General features: G+C 40.9%; 2 protein-coding genes across 9 annotated transcripts in view; one reads left to right on the top strand and one right to left on the bottom strand.

Annotated features, from left to right (window-relative positions):
• WASHC5 (WASH complex subunit 5) overlaps positions 1-17,041 on the bottom strand; it is a 64,348-nt gene extending 47,307 nt beyond the window's left edge. Inside the window, exons 1-7 of one of the 2 annotated variants that reach the window (XM_050801688.1) lie at positions 16,817-17,041; positions 8,553-8,861; positions 7,952-8,097; positions 7,222-7,306; positions 6,496-6,596; positions 3,603-3,795; positions 1,205-1,357 (exon numbers count right to left, since the gene is read on the bottom strand). In XM_050801688.1, the coding sequence (XP_050657645.1) occupies positions 1,205-1,357; positions 3,603-3,795; positions 6,496-6,596; positions 7,222-7,306; positions 7,952-8,097; positions 8,553-8,738 (864 nt within the window). In that variant the 5' untranslated portion in view covers positions 8,739-8,861; positions 16,817-17,041. Of the gene's footprint in view, positions 1-1,204; positions 1,358-3,602; positions 3,796-6,495; positions 6,597-7,221; positions 7,307-7,951; positions 8,098-8,552; positions 8,862-16,422; positions 16,651-16,816 lie in introns of those variants that run through there. The other variant, XM_050801689.1, reaches the window with a different exon arrangement.
• Positions 17,039-20,500, top strand: part of NSMCE2 (NSE2 (MMS21) homolog, SMC5-SMC6 complex SUMO ligase) — a 270,420-nt gene continuing 266,958 nt past the window's right edge. For 3 of the 7 annotated variants that reach the window (XM_050801716.1, XM_050801719.1, XM_050801717.1), the window contains exon 1: positions 17,046-17,161. The gene's annotated coding sequence lies outside the window, so the exon portion shown is untranslated. Of the gene's footprint in view, positions 17,162-20,500 lie in introns of all 7 variants that reach the window. The other 4 variants (XM_050801718.1, XM_050801720.1, XM_050801722.1 and 1 more) reach the window with 4 other exon arrangements.

The raw sequence follows: 20,500 nt of genomic DNA, 5'->3' as shown, positions 1-20,500 counted from the left end.
CACTTCAAGGCAAAGGGTTGGATACATAAAATGTTATAGAAGGCAATACCCACTCCATGTTTAAACTCCATTCCAATGAAAAACCAAGATTTTCCAAATATATAGGTAAGTGTTCCTGATTGTTAAGTAAGTGTTCCTGATTGTTAATTCATGTTAATAGGTATAAAGATCTCTTTACACCTATTAACGTTTCTTTTTGAAATTCTCTATTGTGTAATATTAATGTTTTCTCACCAGTTGTTTTATTGGTTGGCAATTGCCTGGGATATCTTTTTTAAAATCCCTTCATTTTCAGTATGCCAGGGTATTTTTTCAGGTGTGTATCTTACGTGTTTCATGTAACTGGATTTTGGTCCTTCTTAATAATAAATATGTTTTTAATTACAGTATCATGGTCAAAACTTCTTTATTAAACTTAGGAACATGAAGCCACACTATCAGTGTGTTCCTCTTGGTTGCTCAACTCTGAGCTCAGTAATAAGATTCACAGTTGGCCAGGAACCATCACTTCCTCATGTAGGCTGTTCTCATACTACCAATAAATTGAAGGGCCCTCATAACAGATAGTTAATGTGATTCAATAGCTGATACAGAAGCAGAACAAAATCTGCTACCTGCGAATATAATCCAACTCCCTGCATTTTGTTAAAGCCTCTTTGTTTTCATATATTTCATTTCATATATATTAAGTATGAAGCAAGCTTTATTCCTATAAAAATATTTGTAAATGAAACAATGCTTACAAAGGTACAAGTATATCCTTGCAATAATATAAACTCTAGTAACCCCACTACAGTTAGCTTATAGGTAAAACTTTATTATTAAAGTGAAATTCCTATTCACAAAGTGACAAATTAGATGAATTTGGCTATCTTAGAATCAGAAAATAGAAAAGAATAAACAAATTCTTACACAACTTAGTTGTAATCTCTGTAGCTAAAGCAAGAGATATTTTAATAAATGATTTAATCTTGACAGTATCCATTTTGGAAAAAGACTAGTGGGTTCTTCAGGAAATTTTACTGACTCATTTATTCCTTCATGTTCTAATTATAAAATTCTCAAAACACTTAGAGCAACTTTACCTATGTGATGTTATGTCCCATTATTTACAACATTACAACCTCTGGGTTAAAGGCCAAAAGAATGGGAAGTTAGTTCTCTAACACATTTACTGTAGAGGAAAAAAATTAGCAATACTTGCCCAATTATCTGGAAAGTATTTATCCACTATCTCTCTCATTTTTGCTTGATGGGTGTGAAGAATGGAAGGCTCAAAGTAGAGAATCACGTACAGCATGGCAGCTTGGTTTGCCAGGGCTGTGCTGCGATGCTCCGGCAAAGGATACGCTGAGACCTGCAATGTCAAGACGACACCCCGAGAAAGCTGTTGGCAACATCTGCATGTAGACATGCTCGAATTAAACTCTGGTTATAAGACACATCAGTTTCTCCAAAGCCCATCACCTTTCAGGATCCTGGACACTGGAAGCCCTTCTCAGACTGTGCCACTGTTTGCCAAGGTCTTCTTTCTTATCCGTAACTCCATAATATCCTCTTCTTCCAGCCCTTGACTACTGCAATTCTAAGTCTTTTCTTTAAAAAAAAAAAAAAAAAAAAAAAAAAAAAAAAAAAAAGTCCTATCCCTGTGTCTCCCACCACTTGTTCATTTTTGTATCTTTCCCATTGGAGACAACGCTTAGAACTGACAGGCTCTACTCACTGTTGCTATTTTCTCACTTTCTGTTTATTATTCAACTCACTGAAATTTCACCTCCACCACTATCCCAGTGGAATTCCCTAAGGTTGCTCATGACCTCACAACCATCCAATTCGATGCCTTCTTTTTAAGACTCTCAACTCTCACTTAAATTCTCTGAGGAGTGAAATCTCTCCTCCTCTGGTTTCCTAGATACCACTCTCTCTTCTCAATCTCCTTTGCTGAGTCCTCGGCTTCCGCCTTTTAAACGCTGGTGTTCCCCAGGAGTCCATCCCCTCGTGTACTAGAAATTTTTGGATGCACAAAGCACATATCACCTTGAGCTACCACAAGCAAAAAGGAGATAAATTGTTTTAAGGACAGACATAGCCATGTCACATGAAACCTGCAGGCAGGAATGTGGCCAGGCCACAGGAAGGGGCCGGGGCTGGGAACCGGAATGCCTTCTCTCTTTCTCCCCTTGATGTGTCAGCTCAACTTTTCTCTCCCTCCAGGCTACTCTCCATATACATGGCAGAATGAGGCCATGTATTTTGTATGTTGTGGATAAACCCCAATCCAGAAACTGTTTCTCAGGCCCAATTCCAAATTACCTGGAGACAGAATCTGATCCATCAGCCGTGACCAGGGATGGGGGAGGTGCAGGACAGAGAGTGGGGTGGACACACAGCACAACCGCAGCTTAACCCTTGTGCTAATAAAGATCATGGGGCAAGGAGGAAATGGAAACACCTTGCCTTCAGAAGGATGTGGAATGAGAGGCATTCAGGAATGAGATGCTCTAAATTCACACAGACTAAATTGAAATTACAGTTCTGCTACTTAGTAACAGGAACTTGAGGAAAGTATTTAAGCTCTCCAAGTCTTATTTTTCTCAACAGCAACACGGAGATAATGCCATCTACTTTACAGGGCTATTGTGAGGAACAGAGAAAATGGTATAGGAACAAAACCTCCTTTGTGGCTGGTTTGGACTGAATTCTCAATGAATGGCAACAATTATTATAGAGACCTGGCATCTGTGGGTAGCTTCTGATTTTGAATTGTCTTAAAACAACAACAACAACAACAAAAACCCTCTTATTTATACTTAACATATTCACACAAAAACCTAACAAGCTACCTAAAGAACTGCACAGATCAGGTTCATTCTGTGATAAATGATATCCACAGTTATCACAGGCCTCTTTACTCCCTAATCATAATTTTTACAAATATTTAAAAATACAACATCTAAAATTACGTTTTCTTCAGAACAATGAAGTCAAATGGTAATTTTCTTTGGCGTTTTTTAAAAGGAAGTGAATACTACACACACTGGCAAGGGGAGAGGGATGATTTTCAAATGCTGCATGATCTTTACAGCCTTGCTCAGGCTGCCTCCTTTCCTGGCACTCCTCTTACCTTCCTTCTGTCACCTGTTGTGACCTTGCTGCCACTGCTGCATGCTCTAGTGGCACCCTGTGCTTCCCCTAAGATGACACCCATCTTGCTTTACTATAATCCTGTCATCTGCCTTTCCTAAGCTACAAGCTCAGTATGGGCAGGGACATGGCCTGCCTTCCTCGGTGATGGGTCCCCAGCACCAAGCACGTGAATGGGCACATATCACACACTCAATAACTATTTCTTGAATGAATGACTAAAAGAATGCATCTTCTTCCCAACAGCTCAAATCCCATCTTCACCTGGAAATCTCTGATTCTGCCAAAATTAATAACCCTCTTTCCTTTATCATCCTGGGGCATAGCTCAAAAAGTTTTAAAAGGTTCTAGCTGCTTTTACTTTTTTGGGAAAGAAGGAAGGAAAGGCGTAATTAAAGAGGGAAGTGAAATCAGTCTGTTAAACAGTCTTAAGAGGTCTTAACAGATTTAATTCCCACCTGGTTGTAAATATCATCAGATCTCAGTCGACCAATGACCATACTGATGAAGGATTCGTTGATAGGCACTCTCTGGAAATAGCTCTCGGGATAGTTGGGTGGTCTTTTGGCACCTGGTTGGCTAGAATAACCTGTACTTCGAAGCAGCTTACAAATATCATCCATATTTGAATCAGCAGAAGATCGAGCAGCACTGAGTCATATTCACAATGGGAAACAAAGGCCCAAACCACACATATTAGAAACTGAAAAGTCCAACAAAGCAGAAGAATTCCATTCTACTTTGACTCAATACAGTTTCAGATATGACCATAGGTCCATCTCTATCCTCAAGATTCACAATTATGTGTATGTACATGTGTGTATATATGTATTTTTTTTTGAGATGGAGTCTTGCTATGTATGTATATATAAACTTTTTGGGTTTTATTTTTTGAGATGGTGTCTTGCTCTATCACCCAGACTGAAGTGCAGTGGCATGATCTCAGCCTACTGCAACCTCTGCCTCCAGGTTCAAGCAATTCTCCTGCCTCTGCCTCCCGAGTAGCTGGGACTATAGGCATCCATCACCGTGCCTGGCTAATTTTTATATTTTAGTAGAGATGGGGTTTCACCATGTTGGCCAGGACTGGTCTTGAATGTCTGACCTCAACTGATCTGTCCACCTCAGCCTCCCAAAGTGCTGGGATTACAGGTGTGAGCCACCATGTCTGGCCTTGAAATTATATTTTTGAAAGCCTGCTTAGAAGATAGGTATTCGTTCTATGTAAAGGTCCATAATCCCTTTTCCAAAATCCTTGGGACTGGATTTGTTTCAGAATATAGCATTTCTCAAATATAAGAAAGCAATATGGCATATAAATCATATACAATATAACACTCCAGCAGTGTCTGAATTGGCATCCCATGATCAACATAAGTGAATAATTCCGGATGAAAATTTATAAATATTTACAAAACTGAGTTAAGTGAAGACTACACATAGCCTCACACCTATTCCAGGCAAGTTTTGACTCCAAACGATTTCAGGTTAGATCAGGTTTTGCTGCCAAATGAATTACTATGTATATGTACATGTGTGCTGTGTGTGTACTCGTGTATACATATTTTTTCAGAGCTCTTTGGATTTGAAAATTGTGGGTAAAGAATGTGAACCTGACATTTTACAAATTAAAAAATAATTTTAAAATATTATGTCAATTTAAAGTGAAATCTATACTTTTTTCTTGGCAAGCTGTTCCTTCTACAGAGATCTAATAAACAGGCCTGTGATTTTTCCGGGTGGAATAGTAAGCTCTGAAAGAAATGAACTAGATTCAAAGAATCTTAGACTTGGAGATGACCTGCTATTCGCTGTAAGGATCTCTTTTGCCACGACTGTGACTTCGAGGTGTTCAGTGTCACTTCAATAATGAATGCTCACATTCTAATGAATTAGCTGTTGTACCAAAGGAGACAAAGCCATATTTTCAAAACTGGGCTTGATAAGCCAATAATTTTTTCTTCTTCTTTGCACTGTCTATAGTTTTTGTTTTTCCAGGTACTCTCAGAAACATAGGAAAGGCCATTCAAATCTCATTTTTAAAAACATGGATGTTAAAACAGCTTGGTCAAACTGACATGAATGAACACTGCTAGAACGCTCCCTTCGCACTCTGATGCAGCTGAAAGGAAAAGGCTAGTTGAGAAGCCTAAGATTAATTTCCTGCTGAGGACACGGTGGTACCTGGTATTGCCGAAAATATAATGTCCCCAAAGAACCCCCTTCTCCTTGTCTATTTTGTCCTAATTTTTAAGTTTGAAAATGTTAATTCTACTCCTTACATCTTTAGCTCAAGCTCCTAACTGACTCCTCCTTATTGACTCTTTCTTCTCTGAATCTTGACTATTTCCAACATTGACCTGGTATTCCATTTTTAGCTCATTCAACAAATTGAAAACCTGTGTGTTAGACACTAAAATTAAAAAGTTGATTAAGATGGCTCCTGTTTTCAAGACCTTACTTTCTGAAGAATCACAGTTATGTATAGAGATACACGACAAATGATTTGTGGATATGTGCTATTGCTTGATTTGTTTTTGTTTCTATGTAAATATGAGAAAGAAATCACTTTCAACCTGACTCTGAATGACAACTTCTCTAAGTCATCAAACTGAAAATGACAACAGAAAGCACACTCATTTCCTTATATCCAAGGAGTAATATTTGAAAACGTAAACAACAAAAGCAAAAACAACCTTCATTAGATTTCTAATATTCTTTGAAATTTAGCCTCAAGGTAAAGAAAGTTCACAATTCAGACTCCTTTTTAAAATTGGAGTTATCATTATGGACAGCATAATCCATACCTCTAATAATCTATAATATATAGAATATTTTATATGTAATATATAGATTATATAATCTATGAAATATACTATGGCATAATTATTATATTCCTACAATATGCTCACAAGAGATAAGAATCTTATATATATATATTTTTTTAGGACATAGTCTCGCTCTGTCGCCCAGGATGGAATATAGTAGCGTGATCCTGGCTCACTGCAACCTCCACCTCCCGGGTTCAGGCAATTCTCCTGCCTCAGCCTCCTGAGTACCTGGGGTTACAGGTGCCCACCATCACGACTGGCTAATTTTTGTAGTTTTAGTAGAGACACGGTTTCACCATGTTGGCCAGATTGGTCTTGAACTCCTGACCTCAGATGATCTACCGGCCCTGGCCTCCCAAAAGTGTTGAGATTACAGGCGTGAGCCACCGTGCCTGGATGAATCGTATACTTTCTTATCTATTCTTGGATTACTGCTGTTTACAGTAGAAGAAATATGGGGACATACACCGCATTTTACTAACAGCAGTGTTTTGGAAGTGGAGTCCTAGCCCAGGAATACCTGTATCGGTAGTAAGAAACCAGCATCCTCTCTCTGACTTCTCCTTCAATCTTTTGGTCAATGACCAGTAGCATAACTCCATATAAGTACAGTGCTTCACACTAAGAAGAGAAGAGGACAAAAGCCAAAATCACTAGATTATACATTCTTAGGGAATAAAGTCGGTAATCATGAAAAATATCGCTTTGCTCACACTTCTCCAAAAATTTTTAGATTTCAAGGAAAAGGTAGGTTTCCTCCAAAGAGCTCTTACCTTCTTGCAGAATGGGACTTGAAAAGTTTATGTGAAATAGATTTTAATTCATAGTGATAATCTTTCAGTTGATGTATTTTGGCTATTTTGCTTGGGACACCAAAATAGCATCCTACTCATCATAAAATCATTCACTTCACCATAAAGTCATTCACTTATTCAATAAGCATTTCTTAAATGGTCAGTATGTACTAGGTACTAGGACAGATGGCTGGGATGCAAAAAGTAAAGAAGACAGAATTCTTACACCGAGGAGGCTCATAACTTTCACATAACTTTTCATTGTTTTAAATTCTGTTCAAAGTCTACGTTCTAAACTCAGATATGGACCTGCCAGTTAGAAGATAATTAAAAGCTCATTTTGCTTCTCTTTAAAGAATGGTATTTCATTTATATTTATGACTTAGAAGAAAAAAAAGGGATACTATGTTTGAAATTCTTGAATTTCATTTTAAATAATCACTATTACTTACCAGAAGTTGTTTTCCATCTTCGTTGAGAAGCACAGTTTCTAAGGTTTGCTGAATATAAACCCCTTCATTGAGATCATCTAGATATCTAGAAATAAAATCCCAGAGCGAGTTATTAATTTATAATAGAAACTTTAACATCTTTAAAGAAGGAAAGATTTTTAAAAGATAAGGCAAGATGCCAGGCATTCTGGCCTTCCACTAGTTCATGGTCCTTCATGCTCTTAAGAATACAGTCTTATAAACTGATTTAGGGCCACAGTTTGATATTTATGGCTGTTCCAAGTAAAAGAAATATTCCCTAGTCCTGATTTGTGAATTACAAGTATCTAGGAGTAAAGGCAGAAGAACATGGAATATCTAGTTTAAAAGTTAATGAGTAATGAATTCTTAAGAACTGTATAAGGGACAGAAAGTTAATGATAAAAATAAGTTCTTTTTCCCACTTTTCACATATAATACACTAGAATATGATAATAAATAACAGGATTGGAAACTATATGACTTAGTATAAACTAAGTTTATTATGACACCTCACAAAAGCAGGACATTATAATAAAACTTTAAAATTCTTAAGATGACCAGTGCCACAGGAAGGAAGAGACAACTTTATACGGCATACACTAAATTAGGAAATTTTATAGTAACTCAGAGAGATTTACACGTTGTTGTGTGTCCTTTTCCCTCTCCACTATTTACCACCAGAATAAGCTGTTACTAAATTGATCAATACCTGTTTAAGTCTACAATATATTTATGCACACTTTGAAATGCTAAATAAAATCTGGTCACAATTTCTATGTTGTTTTCACGAAATTCTTCATCTAAATCCTGTAGCTCTGGCTTACAGTCCAGTTTGCTTTCCCATAATTCCGGACCCTAAGAAAAAAAAACACACATGAAATGTCAATAAAAGCATACTTGTTGGTGACAATTTCCAAATAGTCTTTTAAAAACTTGTTCTTATGTTCTTAAACATCCTAAACTTAAAGCGGAGCAACAGAAAGTAATGAAGATAATAGAAGCCTAGATGTAAAATCCCTTTGAGATAAATGAATTTGAATTGGACCCAAGATTAGCATGCTTTTAAGTATGGGGCCCTTCAATGTGAAATGTCAAAGTTACATTTTAAAAATACAATTATATTGTGTTAGGGCTTTCACATAATACCTTCAACTTATTTTCAAGTTAGTAGCTAACATTACGTTTAGTCCAGAAGCTTTTCTCTTTAGCTTTTTCCATAACTACTTAACCTTACAGAGTTTCACGGTTCCCAGAGAAAACACGTTTTTGTAGAAAAGACAACAAATAAAAAAGCTATTGAGGAAGATTACCTTAAAATAGCTGAAATCAAATATGATATCTCCATATTTCTGTTGATCAGCTCTGTCTTTTAACCTGAACACAGCAGGAATAAACTCAGAGAGCCTCAAAAGTTCAGCAATGATGGCATTACCACAGGAAACAATCCTTAGGATTGCTTGGCCACAGAGGTTGTTCTCGGCTAGAAAGTCCAACATTGTGAGGAGGACCGACTATTCTGTGCGTGGACACTGGGGATGATTAACCGGCCTTAGAGCTGGTGTCTGTAGATTATTAGATGAAACCAGGTGTGCAGAGAGATTGGCTGCTCCATAAAGAACCTGTATCCCCCAAAAAAGTGTGAAAATCTCAGTTTGTTTAAGGAAGCACATGTGTACACATAAGAAACACATTTTTCTCCCAAACTCACTAAAAACATTGTAAGAAATAATGAGTTCCTTTATAGGGGAAAGGGTATTTATCTGCCACTCTCCATATTTTCCATGTGGAGGGGCTTTGGTAGATTAACACTCTTCGCCTCTTCTTCAACATGTTAGTCACTTCTCTTGGGAAAAAGATATGATACAGCTCATCTCTGAGCTAGGGAGAAGGAACCACTGGGCATGTGTGGTTCCAATGTACCCTAATTATACAAGCTATCTTCTACTACTCAATATATTAGCAAATAATTTCAAATACTATAAAGAGAGCTCAGAGACAAATCCCTGTACATCATTTTGAGGCATTTGTCCAATTATTTCCCAGAAATGGAACTGCAAGCTTAAGCTATGAACATGTCCAAGATTCCTTTTAAAATTACAGATGCTAAGTTCTACAAAATTCTGTGAAGATAATTTATAAATACTAAATCAAACTGGTCCAAAAGTCTCACAAAATTCAGTACTTAGGTGTCTAGTACTGTTAGCAGAATCCATTACTTGTTTCTCTTGTATTCCAATGTACTCTCTGAGCATGGTTAGATCACTTAGCATACTGAATATTATTGTTGCTTACAGCTCATTCTGAAAGTTCTTGAAGGCAAGGATTGATCTTTACCCAACCACTCCTTGCTGAATATCTCTTTGCCAGGCTGGATATGAAGACGTTTAGACAACTCACCTTCTAGTCCAGTGGTTCTCAAGCCTGGCTGCATAAGGGAATCACCTAGCATTTTAAGAGTCTGGTAAGTAGGTTAGAGGTAGTCCTAAGTATCTCTGTTTTTAAGAATCTCCCCAGATGATTCTGATGTGAAGCCAGGATCATTAAAATAGTAGAGAATGACTGGTCTTGTGGAAAACTGCAGCAAGTAAACAGGAAATTAACAATATCTATCTTTGTGCCCTTTGTGCTGAACTCATTCCTTGGCATTGACAAGTAAAAGGAGTGCCTGAATAACAATACTAGGGGCCGGGCGCGGTGGCTCAAGCCTGTAATTCCAGCACTTTGGGAGGCCGAGACGGGTGGATCACGAGGTCAGGAGATCGAGACCATCCTGGCTAACCGGGTGAAACCCCGTCTCTACTAAAAAATACAAAAAACTAGCCAGGCGAGGTGGTGGGCGCCTATAGTCCCAGCTACTCGGGAGGCTGAGGCAGGAGAATGGCATAAACCCGGGAGGCAGAGCTTGCAGTGAGCCGAGATCTGGCCACTGCACTCAGCCTGGGCGACAGAGCGAGACTCCGTCTCAAAAAAAAAAAAAAAAAAAAAAAAATACTAGGATTGCAAGAGGAGTGATGTCTGTCCTCTCTAGCTGCCTGCTATACTGTTGGAGAGAGAAGCCCTGAAGAAAAAAAATATCAGAGAGATGAAGGGCTTGAGTGTGTCATTACAATAAAGAAATAAGAAGTGTAACATACATTTAATTGTCAGTATGGAGCATTTACTAGGTGTTCTGTTGGGACAGGTATTCTTATAGTGGGTGATCTTTAGTAAAGTGACATCTAGGAATTCAGGGCTAGAGAAAGAAACCTAGCATCTAAAAGGAATGACCTATTTTAGTATGTAACACTTAAAAACTTTTCTATGGTAAATGACTTAGAAGATGGATTTGAAATCCAAACGGCAGACACAGGGTTGATTTCTAAAACATGCAAAGGGATCTCACAAGCTGTCAAAGAGAGAACAGGGAGAGAAGGGGAGGCGGGAGCCAAGTAAAAAGGAAAATGGAAAAAAAGATGTCACCAGGAATGAAAACCAACCAATCAACAAAACATACATGTGACGTTTTCCTGTACACATAAAAGTCTTTGAGCATGTCACTACCCAGGCTGTGCCTTCTAAGCATCTTCTGTAACACACAGACTCTTGATAAAACTGCTTCCTGACCCGTCCCTTTCCTTCCCACTAGCTTCCTCCTACAGCCAGTGCAGAGAGCAGGGGTGAGCAGATGGTGGAAGGCGAAGGGCGACTGGAGAAGGAAGCAAGACTTACACAAATGAAATAACTCCTCGGACTTGATGAGGTTTCAGAAAGTTCTTGAAGTAGGTAATTTGTCTTATTAGGCTACTACTTCTTACATTCCCCCTCTGCCCACAGACTTGAGTACCCTTCTTGTTCAGGTCTGTGTGCCTTACCCTGCAACAATCATTTTTCTTAGTTCTAGGGGCTAGGAAAGCAATTTGATTATAATAATGTGGTAACTGGTTTCCAAAGATGGCTCCCAACAATTCCTTGCCATTAAGTCAGCACATACACACCTTAAGTGAAGGGCTGAACTTTATTTTCCCTCTCAATGAGTCTGGATTGCGTTTGTTTATTAGTTTGCTGGGCTGCCATAACAAAGCACCACAGACAGGGTGACGTAACCAAATTTATTTTGTCACAATTCTGGAGGCAAGAAATTCAAGATCAAAGTGATGGTAGGACTGTTTTCTTCTCAGGCTTTTCTCATTGGCTTGTAGTAGGCTATTTTCTTCCTGTATCGTCACATGGCCTCCCCATTGTTCATTTCTTTTTATAGAGATGGGGGTCTCACTATGTTGCCCAGGGGAGTCTCAAATTCCTGGGCTCAAGCGATCCTCCCATCTCAGCCTCCCAAAGTGCTGGGATTACAGGCATGAGCTACCAAGCCTGGCCCTCCTTTGTAAATTTCTGTGTCCAAAGTTCCTCTTCTTAAAATGTATGCATCAAAAGTTCCTCTTCTTAGAAAGACACTAGTCATATTGGATTGGAGCCCATCCTAGTGGCTTCATTTTAACTTAATCACCTCCTTAAAAATCCTGTCTCCAAATACAGTCACATTCTGAGGTACTGAGTGTTAGGAATTCAACATAGAAATTTTGGAGGGACTCAACTCAGCTCATAACAGTTTATGTCTTCCTTCCTTCAACCCAAAGAATACTGTAGAAGTAACTCTCTACCAATTCTAGGCCTAAACCTTGAGAAGGCCTGGCAGTATCTCCTTTTGCTCTCTTCAGGTGTCCAAAGCTGCCATGTCAGATGTCTGGGTATCTTGCTAGAGAGATCACAGGAGTTACAAAGAGGAAAGACCATGCTGAGAGGGAAGAGTCCTGACACAGAAGAGAATGAAGAAAGCCAGCAGACAGCAGAAACCGAAGCGCCAACGTGTGACTTGGGTTGACCTGGTCTCCTCAGCCCCCCAGCTCTTGAAATCTTCCTAGTTGAAGTGCTAGACATAGAAGGGAAGAGGCTATTCGGCTTCTGCAGCCAGCCAAGCCCTCTGTGCCTTTTCCCAATTCCTAACCCACAGGATCATGATAAATTTTTAAAATATGGTATTATTTTGGGCAAATAAGCCTTGGGGTAATTTGCCATAGTGCTGACATTCAGTTTTGAGGACTAACAGTACGAGTTGTCAATTTAAACAGCATGCTGATGTTGTTACTGTGATATTTCATTTTCTATAATGCTGTGCAATATAGTCATTGCTTTTGTATAATAATGTCCATGTAGCTATTTCTGTATTGTACTACTGCGTTTTCCTCCAATCCCCATCTTTTCAGCTCTCTGCTTCCACTGATTATTAAACTTTCCTTATAGGAATTGTGCCATTCATCTTATCTTTGGAAAAAGAGAGCTATGTCCTAAAAACCACTAGAAGTCGGTGAGGGAACAAGAAGTAGGTGAGGGAACAATCTTTAGAAATGTTTTTAGGCCTGGCAACAGTGGCTCACACCTTTGATCCTAGCACTTTGGAAGGCCAAGGTAGGAGGAATGCTTGAACTCAAGAGTTCAAGACCAGTCTGGGCAATAATAGCGAGACCTTGTCTCTACTAAAAATCAAAAGAATATTAGTCAGGTATGGTGGTGTGTGCCTGTAGTCCCAGTGACAAGGGAGGCTGAGATGGGAGGATTGTTTGAGCCCTGGAGGTTGAGGCTGCAGTGAGCTGTGATAGCGCCACTGCACTCCTGCCTGGGCGAGAGTAACACCTTGTCTCAAAAAAAAAAAAAAAGATTTTCTCACATGTCAAGTATAGGAGATTCTTGCTATTAAGTATAGTTCATGTCTGAAAAATGCGAGAGTGATTACAAAACATGGGAAAACATTTCATAAAAAGGAGAAGAAAAAGTTTTGATTGCAAATGTATCTTGACATTTATGAAAGTGAGCTTTATATATCAGGCTGTGATAAGTGCTGTGAAGAAAAAGCATAATAAAGGATGGAGCATATGCTAGTTTCCATAGAGCACCTCGGGCAGAAGTCAGAAGGAAATAAGACAGCAAGCAGTATGGATATCTGGGTAGGGTCAGCAGCTTCTAAAGTGGTCCCTAATGATCTCTGCCTCCTGGTATTCATGTCCTATGTAGGTTCCTTCCCTTGAGTATAAGCTGACTTACTGACTCCCTCCTAAAGAGGAAAATAGGGCCAGGTGTGCTGGCTTATTCCTGTAATCCTAGCACTTTGAGAGGCTGATGCAGGCGGATCACCTGAGGTTAGGAGTTCAAGACCAGCCTGGCCAACATGGTGAAACCCTGTCTCTATTAAAAATACAAAAATTAGCCGGGCATGGTGGCATGCACCTGTAATCCCAGCTACTTGGGAGGCTGAGGCAGGAGAATTGCTTGAACCCAGGAGGCGGAGCTTGCAGTGAGCCGAGATAGCACCAATGCACTCCAGCCTGGGTAACAGAGTGAGACTTCATCTCAATAACAAAACAAAACAAAAAAACCAAAAGGAAAGGAAAGGAAAAAAATAGGATAGAAATGAAAGATACCACTTCTGAGATTAGAAATTTAAAAGACTAACTCCTGGCTTGGTCATCCTCTCTAGCTTGCTAGTCCAGGGGAAGCAAGGTGTCATGGTATGATACAGCCCTGTGCAGGAGCCCATATGACAAGGAATTCAGCCTTGCCAAAAACCAACTGAGTGAACTTGAAAGTAGATCCCTATAATCCCAGTCCAGCCTTCAGATAAGACCATAGCCCCTTGTTCCCAGCTTGACTGCAATGTTCTAAAAGCCCCAGAGCCAAAGGCAGCCAGCTATGCCCTACCCTCCTGACCACAGATACTATAAAGCTTATTGTCTTAAGCCACTAGGTTTTGGCATAGTTTATTATGCAGCAATAGATAATGATCCTGAGAATGGCATTCCAAGCAGAGGTTACAAGTAAGTGCAAAGGCCCCAGGGCAGGAATGTGCTAGACGGCCAGCAAGGTGCCTAAAGTGGCTGGAGTAGAGTCAGCTAGGGGCAGAAACAGAAGAAGTAGACTGGATTGCATCTGAGAGCCAAGAAGCCACTACAGCTGTCTCATGAAGGTACCCTCTGATACACATTAAGGCATACATTATTAACAAGTTCTTTTAGTTTCCTCTGTGATACTTGCTTGTTAAATCACACTGATCTCTAACAGGCTGAATTTCAGATAATTTCATTTCATTTTCTCCATGGATATGGTCTGGCTTGGGAAAGGAGAGAGGGAAAAGGGAAATAATGGACAATGGGCAAAACAGTCACCTCCTAAAGCCCTCTGAAGACCACCAAACTAACCCAGAAGGTCTAAGTAGGATGAAACTTTACACCAGGAGAGTCCAATCTTTGTCTTCCCTGGGCCATAGTGGAAGAAGAATTGTCCTGAGCCACACATAAAATACACTAACACCAAAAATAGCTGATGAGCTTAAAAAAAAAAACACACACACACAAAAAAACTCATGTTTTAAGCAAATTTACAAATTTGTCTTGGGCCACATTCAAAGCCATTCTGGGCCACATGCAGCCTGTGGGCCTCAGGCTAGACAAGCTTGCTCTAGACTCATGAAGAGGAGGGCAAGCGATGATTAACAGGTCCAAGAGCTACCTGATTTTGGATACCATGACAGGGCAACAATGTAGACCTGGGAAAAACATCTTAAAGCAAAGTAACATTACCTTCCCTTTACTCTACTCTCTCCCAACATACAGAAGGACAGACAGACTCAGCACCTGCATGCACACATTCAGGGAAGCTTCAGTCTGGGATAACGACAGAAATCAAGACTTTCGTGTGTCAATCTCTTATTTTAATCCTTAGGTCCTTACTCAAGAATTACATTGTAGACAACTTTAAAAGAACATAAGAAGGATAATAATAATCAAATATGTTTGGCAATAGTAAAACAAATATTATGGGTCTTTATTACCTACATAAATCGCCTTTCTAAAATTCAATATATAAACTTTATATTAAATTTTTAACGCGAAAGCAAAATATGTTATATTTAATATACTTTTAGTGAAATGAACTCACTGCTTGTAATCTGTTTGGCCCCATGAAGGGCACTTGTGTTTTCTATTTCTAATAATGCAAGCATCTCCTGCTAAGTTTTTGAAGATAGAAGAAGTTAAAACAAGATTAAATGAAAGAAGGAAATCACTTAGTTACATTTTACGTACTAGACCTCCTAACCTGGACTAGTTATATTTTCCATGTAACAAATGGAATTTCCATAATTTGCACAAATATAATTTGGCTAGAGTAATTGTTAAATAGCCCCCTCGTTGGCTGAAGGACTGGTCCTGAAGAACAGAATCTAAGAACCATCATTAAAAATGCCTAATCAAGTTGCAGCTAAGAGGTATGTGGATGGCTTTACAAAGTGTTAAGACTCAGTTAAGTCTTAAAAAACCACTTTAGAATTAGGTCCAATTAAACTCTGTAGAAGAAGCTATGGTAAATTATCCTTTCAGAGGTTCTCTTCGTGCTAGGGATTAAGAAAACTTGAAGATCAGCTCTCTCAATACAGGCTGTATTACTATCGGCATGAAATCCAGAGATCCCACTATATTTTCTTATTTTCTTTTACAAGCGCCAGTAACTTCATTTTTAAGAATTTGGCGTGGAACTGTGATTTTCAGTTTGGGAAGTAATCCTAATCAAAAGACATGCTTTCAAGAATGAGGCATGGCATCATTATACCAATTACCCAGAGTGCAGAATAATATTTCTTAAGGAAATCGAATTGTCGTGGACAAACACTGTTTACCCCCTTCAGAGGACAAAAGAAGGTAGGTCTATATTTAGCCTTTCGCAAAACCTCAGTTCCATAAAGGAAGCACTGATCTCCACAAATCCATTATCACAAACAAAATATAATGGTTGTCGGTCAAAATAAATGCAAGCTGCATATGTTTTCCAGAAAAGTTCTGACATGAGGCTGAACCTGAAATCCTGGGAAAGGCAGGTGGAGGACAATTAGAGAAGGTGTCCCTTGTTGTGCACAAAGACAGGAAAACTTCTCCCTCACTACCCTTCACCTATGTTTGAGGGAGCTCCATGCGCTTGCAATCAGGAGACCCAGTTCTACGACTCTGTGACTTTTTTTTCTTTTTCCTGTCCGATCATAGAGGAATCAGGGCCTTGGGAACATTTCCCCCCCACACACACAAAATGCAAAGGATTTTGGCATTAGCACAGGTGAAGGCATTAAGACGCAGCGAGCAGCAATGACTTGCCCAAACTCACAGCCCATGGCATAACTAGAATGCAAATCCATGTCCGTCAGGCTGTAAAAGTCCTCACTACTAGCCTTTCAGTTTTCTCAAAAGCAAAGAGAGAAATAACGACGACATCCACACAGCAGTGTTCCCGGAAACTTGGAAGGATGAGATTCGGACCAAGCAGCCAGCTGAACGGTGCTTCCTAAAGCGAGGAAGGAGTGTGCAAAATGATTTCCCCCTAAGCGGAGACGAAGAGCTGGACTGCAGCCCCCGCCCCAGAAAGCCCCTAAGCCCTCCATCCCGAGTCCCCCGTCCAGGCTGCACGCGACGCTGGAGACCTCCCCAGGGCCAGCGCGGCCCAGCGGGGAGGTGAAGGGGGCCATGCAAAAATGGGGCGCGCTCATCCCATCCCCACTCACCTGTCAGCCGGGCCGCGCCAGCGGCGCACGCGCAGGGCAGGAGGTTGCGCGCGGAGTCGGCACCCAGGTTCCACCCCTCCCTCACGGCGGCGGTCCTGTTCTATCCCCAGTCCCGGACCTGGAACGGGTCAGAGCCCGGCTTCCGCCCCTGACTTCCAGGACGGTCACATGACCGAAGCGGCGGTGAGCAGGGAGGGGCATCATGTGACCACTCGCCGGCGACGGATGATGACGCAAGAGCCCGCGCTCACTTTTCAGCTACAGGCGAAGGGGGCTGAGGAAAGGAGGTGGGTACAAGTAGGGGAAGTTGGGGTGCCACCAGACGGAGACAACTCGGACAACCAGGTAGGGAAGAAGCGGGGGACGGCAATGGGGAAGGTGGCGGGAATTGTCGCCTCCCTCAGGGACACTCCACGGGGACCCCGAGCCGGGAATTCGTCGACCTGGATTATGGTTGTGGCCCTTTTCACGCCACAGTAGTGAGTCTGGGACAGTTTACCCTCCTGTCCGAGGCGCCATCTCTCCATCCGTTAGCCACAAGTGTGTAAGGGCAAGACCACGAATTTTTGATCCAAATAGATGTGGTTTGAACTGACTTTAAAAGTAAGGCCACGGGAAGGTCGTTTGAATAAACTCTCTGGACCTCAGTTTCCTCTTCACTTATGTAGATTGCAGTGAGAATTAGCGATAAGGAGAATGAAGTGCCAGGACACCAGTTTATGGCATTCTGTAGGTGACCGAGAAATGATGATGTCTGTTGTTATTTTGGTAACTCGCCAAATCTTTATTGGTCCCCTATTTTGTGTGAAGAACTGCTTTATATGCAATAGAATATGTCAGGGTTCTAGTTTAAGGAGCTTTCAGTGTAAAGAAGCTGCAGACATGTGAGCAAATAGTTGTGATGAGTTTCATAATGGGAGTGTGTTGTGTACATGTGCATGTGATAGGAATAATGGTAGCATGAGGGAGGGAACAAGCAATTGTATGAGAAGGATTCAGAGAGAAGGGTATATCCTTGCATGCTGAAAAAGGAGAGGCAGCTCTGGCTGACTTGTACAAGGTTCCCGTGGATTTAAAGGAAGTCAGCATATTGTCTATAAATAACATGCAGAGAAAAAACTCAGGAAATGCACAACTTGTTCTAAACTTTCTTGGAGATCATAGGTATTGGGAAGAAAAGATCAGTGTTATTACATGGGAAGGGATCCAAGAGAGATTGATTTAAACCAGTTATTCTCAACTGATGCGCTATTGACATTTTAGGCCAGATAATTTTTTCCTGTGGGGTGGGGGTGAGGGCTGTCCTGTGTATTGTAGGACGTTTGAGAGTATCCCTGGCCTCTGCCCACTAGATGCCAACCATAATGTCTACAGATATTGCTACATGTCCCTTGGGAGAGGGGTAAAATCTTTCTTGGTTGAGAACCACTTAAACCAAGCCATGAGAGATGGTGTCTTAGTCAGTGTGGGCTTCTATAACAAAATGCCATAAACTAGGTAGTTTACGAACAACGGAAATTTATTTCTCACAGTTCTGGAGGCTGGAAAGTCCAAGGTCAGGGTGCCAGCAGATTTAGTGTCTGGCAAGGGCCTGTTTCCTGGTTCATAGGTGGCTTCTTGCTGTGTCCTCACACGGTGGAATGGCAAAGCAGCTCTCTGGAGCATCTTCTAAAAGGGCACTAATTTTATTCATGGAAGTGGGCCTAATCGCCTCCCAAAAGGCCCCACCTCCTCATACCATCACCTTAGGAGTTAGGATTTCAACATATAAATTTTGGGTGACACAAACATTCAGACTTTAGCATATGGGTAAGATGTGGGCAGATAGAAAACTGAAGAAAGAGCCTGGTGCGGTGGCTCACACCTGTAATCCCAGCACTTTGGGAGGCCAAGGAGGGCGGATCACTTGAGGTGGGGTGTTTTGAGACTAACCTGGTCAACATAGCGAAACCCTGTCTCTACTAAAAATACAATAAATAAATAAATAAATAAATAAATAAAATAACCAGTGTGTTCTGGCGCACACCTGTAATCCCAGCTACTCAGGAGGCTGAGGCAGGAGAATCCCTTGAACCCAGGAAGCAGAGGTTGAGGTGAGCCGAGATCATGCCACTGCACTCCAGCTTGGACGACACAGCGAAACTCTGTCTCAAAAAATAAATAAATAAAAAGAAAGAAAGAAAACTGAAGAGATGGTTTTCTCATGGTGGGAGCAGGATGAACAAAGTCCTTTTTTCCTTTTTGGAGACAGCGTCTCACTCTTATTGCCCGGGCTAGAGTGCAGTAGCATGATCATAGCTTACTGCAGCCTTGGACTCCTGGACCCAAGGGGTCCTCCCACCTCAGCCTCCCAAGGGGCTAGGACAATAGGTGCAAGCCACCATGTCTGTGTTGTTTGTTTCTTTTTTTTTTGAGATGGGGTCTCGCTGTGTTGCCCAGGCTAGTCTTGAGCTCCTGGCCTCAAGCAGTCTTCCTGCCTTGCCCTTTCAAAGTGCTGGGATTATAGGCATGAGCCACCGCGCCCAGCCTGAACAAAGTCTGGAGGTGAGTTCAAGAATATTGAGTATGAAGGGGAGAAGGAAACATGAGAGCTGTGCATCTGACCGAAGCAGTTTATTCATTTATTGATAGTTTCAGAGCACTTGCTGTTTATGAAGCACTGCGAACGTCTTGCAAGATAGTCACTAACAAAGTAGAGTTACTGCCAAAGGCTATAATTATATCAAAGAGGGTGCTGTTAGAGTCAGAGAAAGGAGTTGTCTTTGACTTGTACTTAGCTGTATTTATTGGGAGGAATTGAGAAAAGTATGTCTATTCCATCTTTCTGCACCATCCATTGTCTTTGCTTTTCAATTCAGTCTGTCTTAATCTTTTCCCTACTCCAGAATTACAGAAAAGCATGGTCATGTTTTCCTTGGTCCTCTGCAAGAATTAAGTTTCACTCAAGTAATGTGAGTTTTGCATTCAACCAAGTAGTGACAACTACTGTTTGGTATATACTTTCCATTTATACTGGATTGCATTAATCTTCATAGATATTGTGTCTTTGTTCAAGCTACCATAACAAAATACCATAGACTGGGTGGCTTAAACAACAGAAATTCTGGAGGCCAGAAGTTCAAGGTGAGGTTGCCAGCATGGTTGAATTCTGGTGAGGACTTTCTTCTTGGTTTGTAGATGGCTTCTCTCTTTATGTGTCTTCACGTGATAGGGAGAGAGAGAGAGAGAACAGTCCCTGCTGTCTCTTCATTTTCTTTTCTTTCCTTTTTTTTTTTTTTTTTTTTTTTTTCTTTTGAGACAGGGTCTTGCTCTGTTGCCCAGGCTGGAGTGCAGTGGTGTGATCATGGCTCACTGCAGCTTCAACCTCCTGGCTCAAGTGATCCTACCACATCTCCTCCTGAGGAACTGGGACTACAGGCCTGCACCACTACATCCAGCTAATTTTTTTATTTTCAGTAAAGACAGGGTTTCACTTTGTTGCCCAGGCTGGTCTCAAACTCCTGGGCTCAAGCCAACCTCCCAGATTGGCCTCCGAAAGTGCTGGGATTATAGGCATGAGCCACCTTTCCGGCCAGATTTTAGGTAGTCAGTACGCATGTGCCTAGTGCCTATCATATTGCACAGTGCAGATCATAGAACATTTTCATCACAGAAAGTTCTATTGGACAATGCTCTCTAGACACT

This window comes from Macaca thibetana, chromosome 8 (genome assembly GCF_024542745.1).
Source record: "Macaca thibetana thibetana isolate TM-01 chromosome 8, ASM2454274v1, whole genome shotgun sequence".
Lineage (NCBI taxonomy): Eukaryota > Metazoa > Chordata > Mammalia > Primates > Cercopithecidae > Macaca > Macaca thibetana.
The sequence above is the reverse complement of the archived record's forward strand: the minus strand, read 5'-3'. Positions and strand labels throughout refer to the sequence as shown.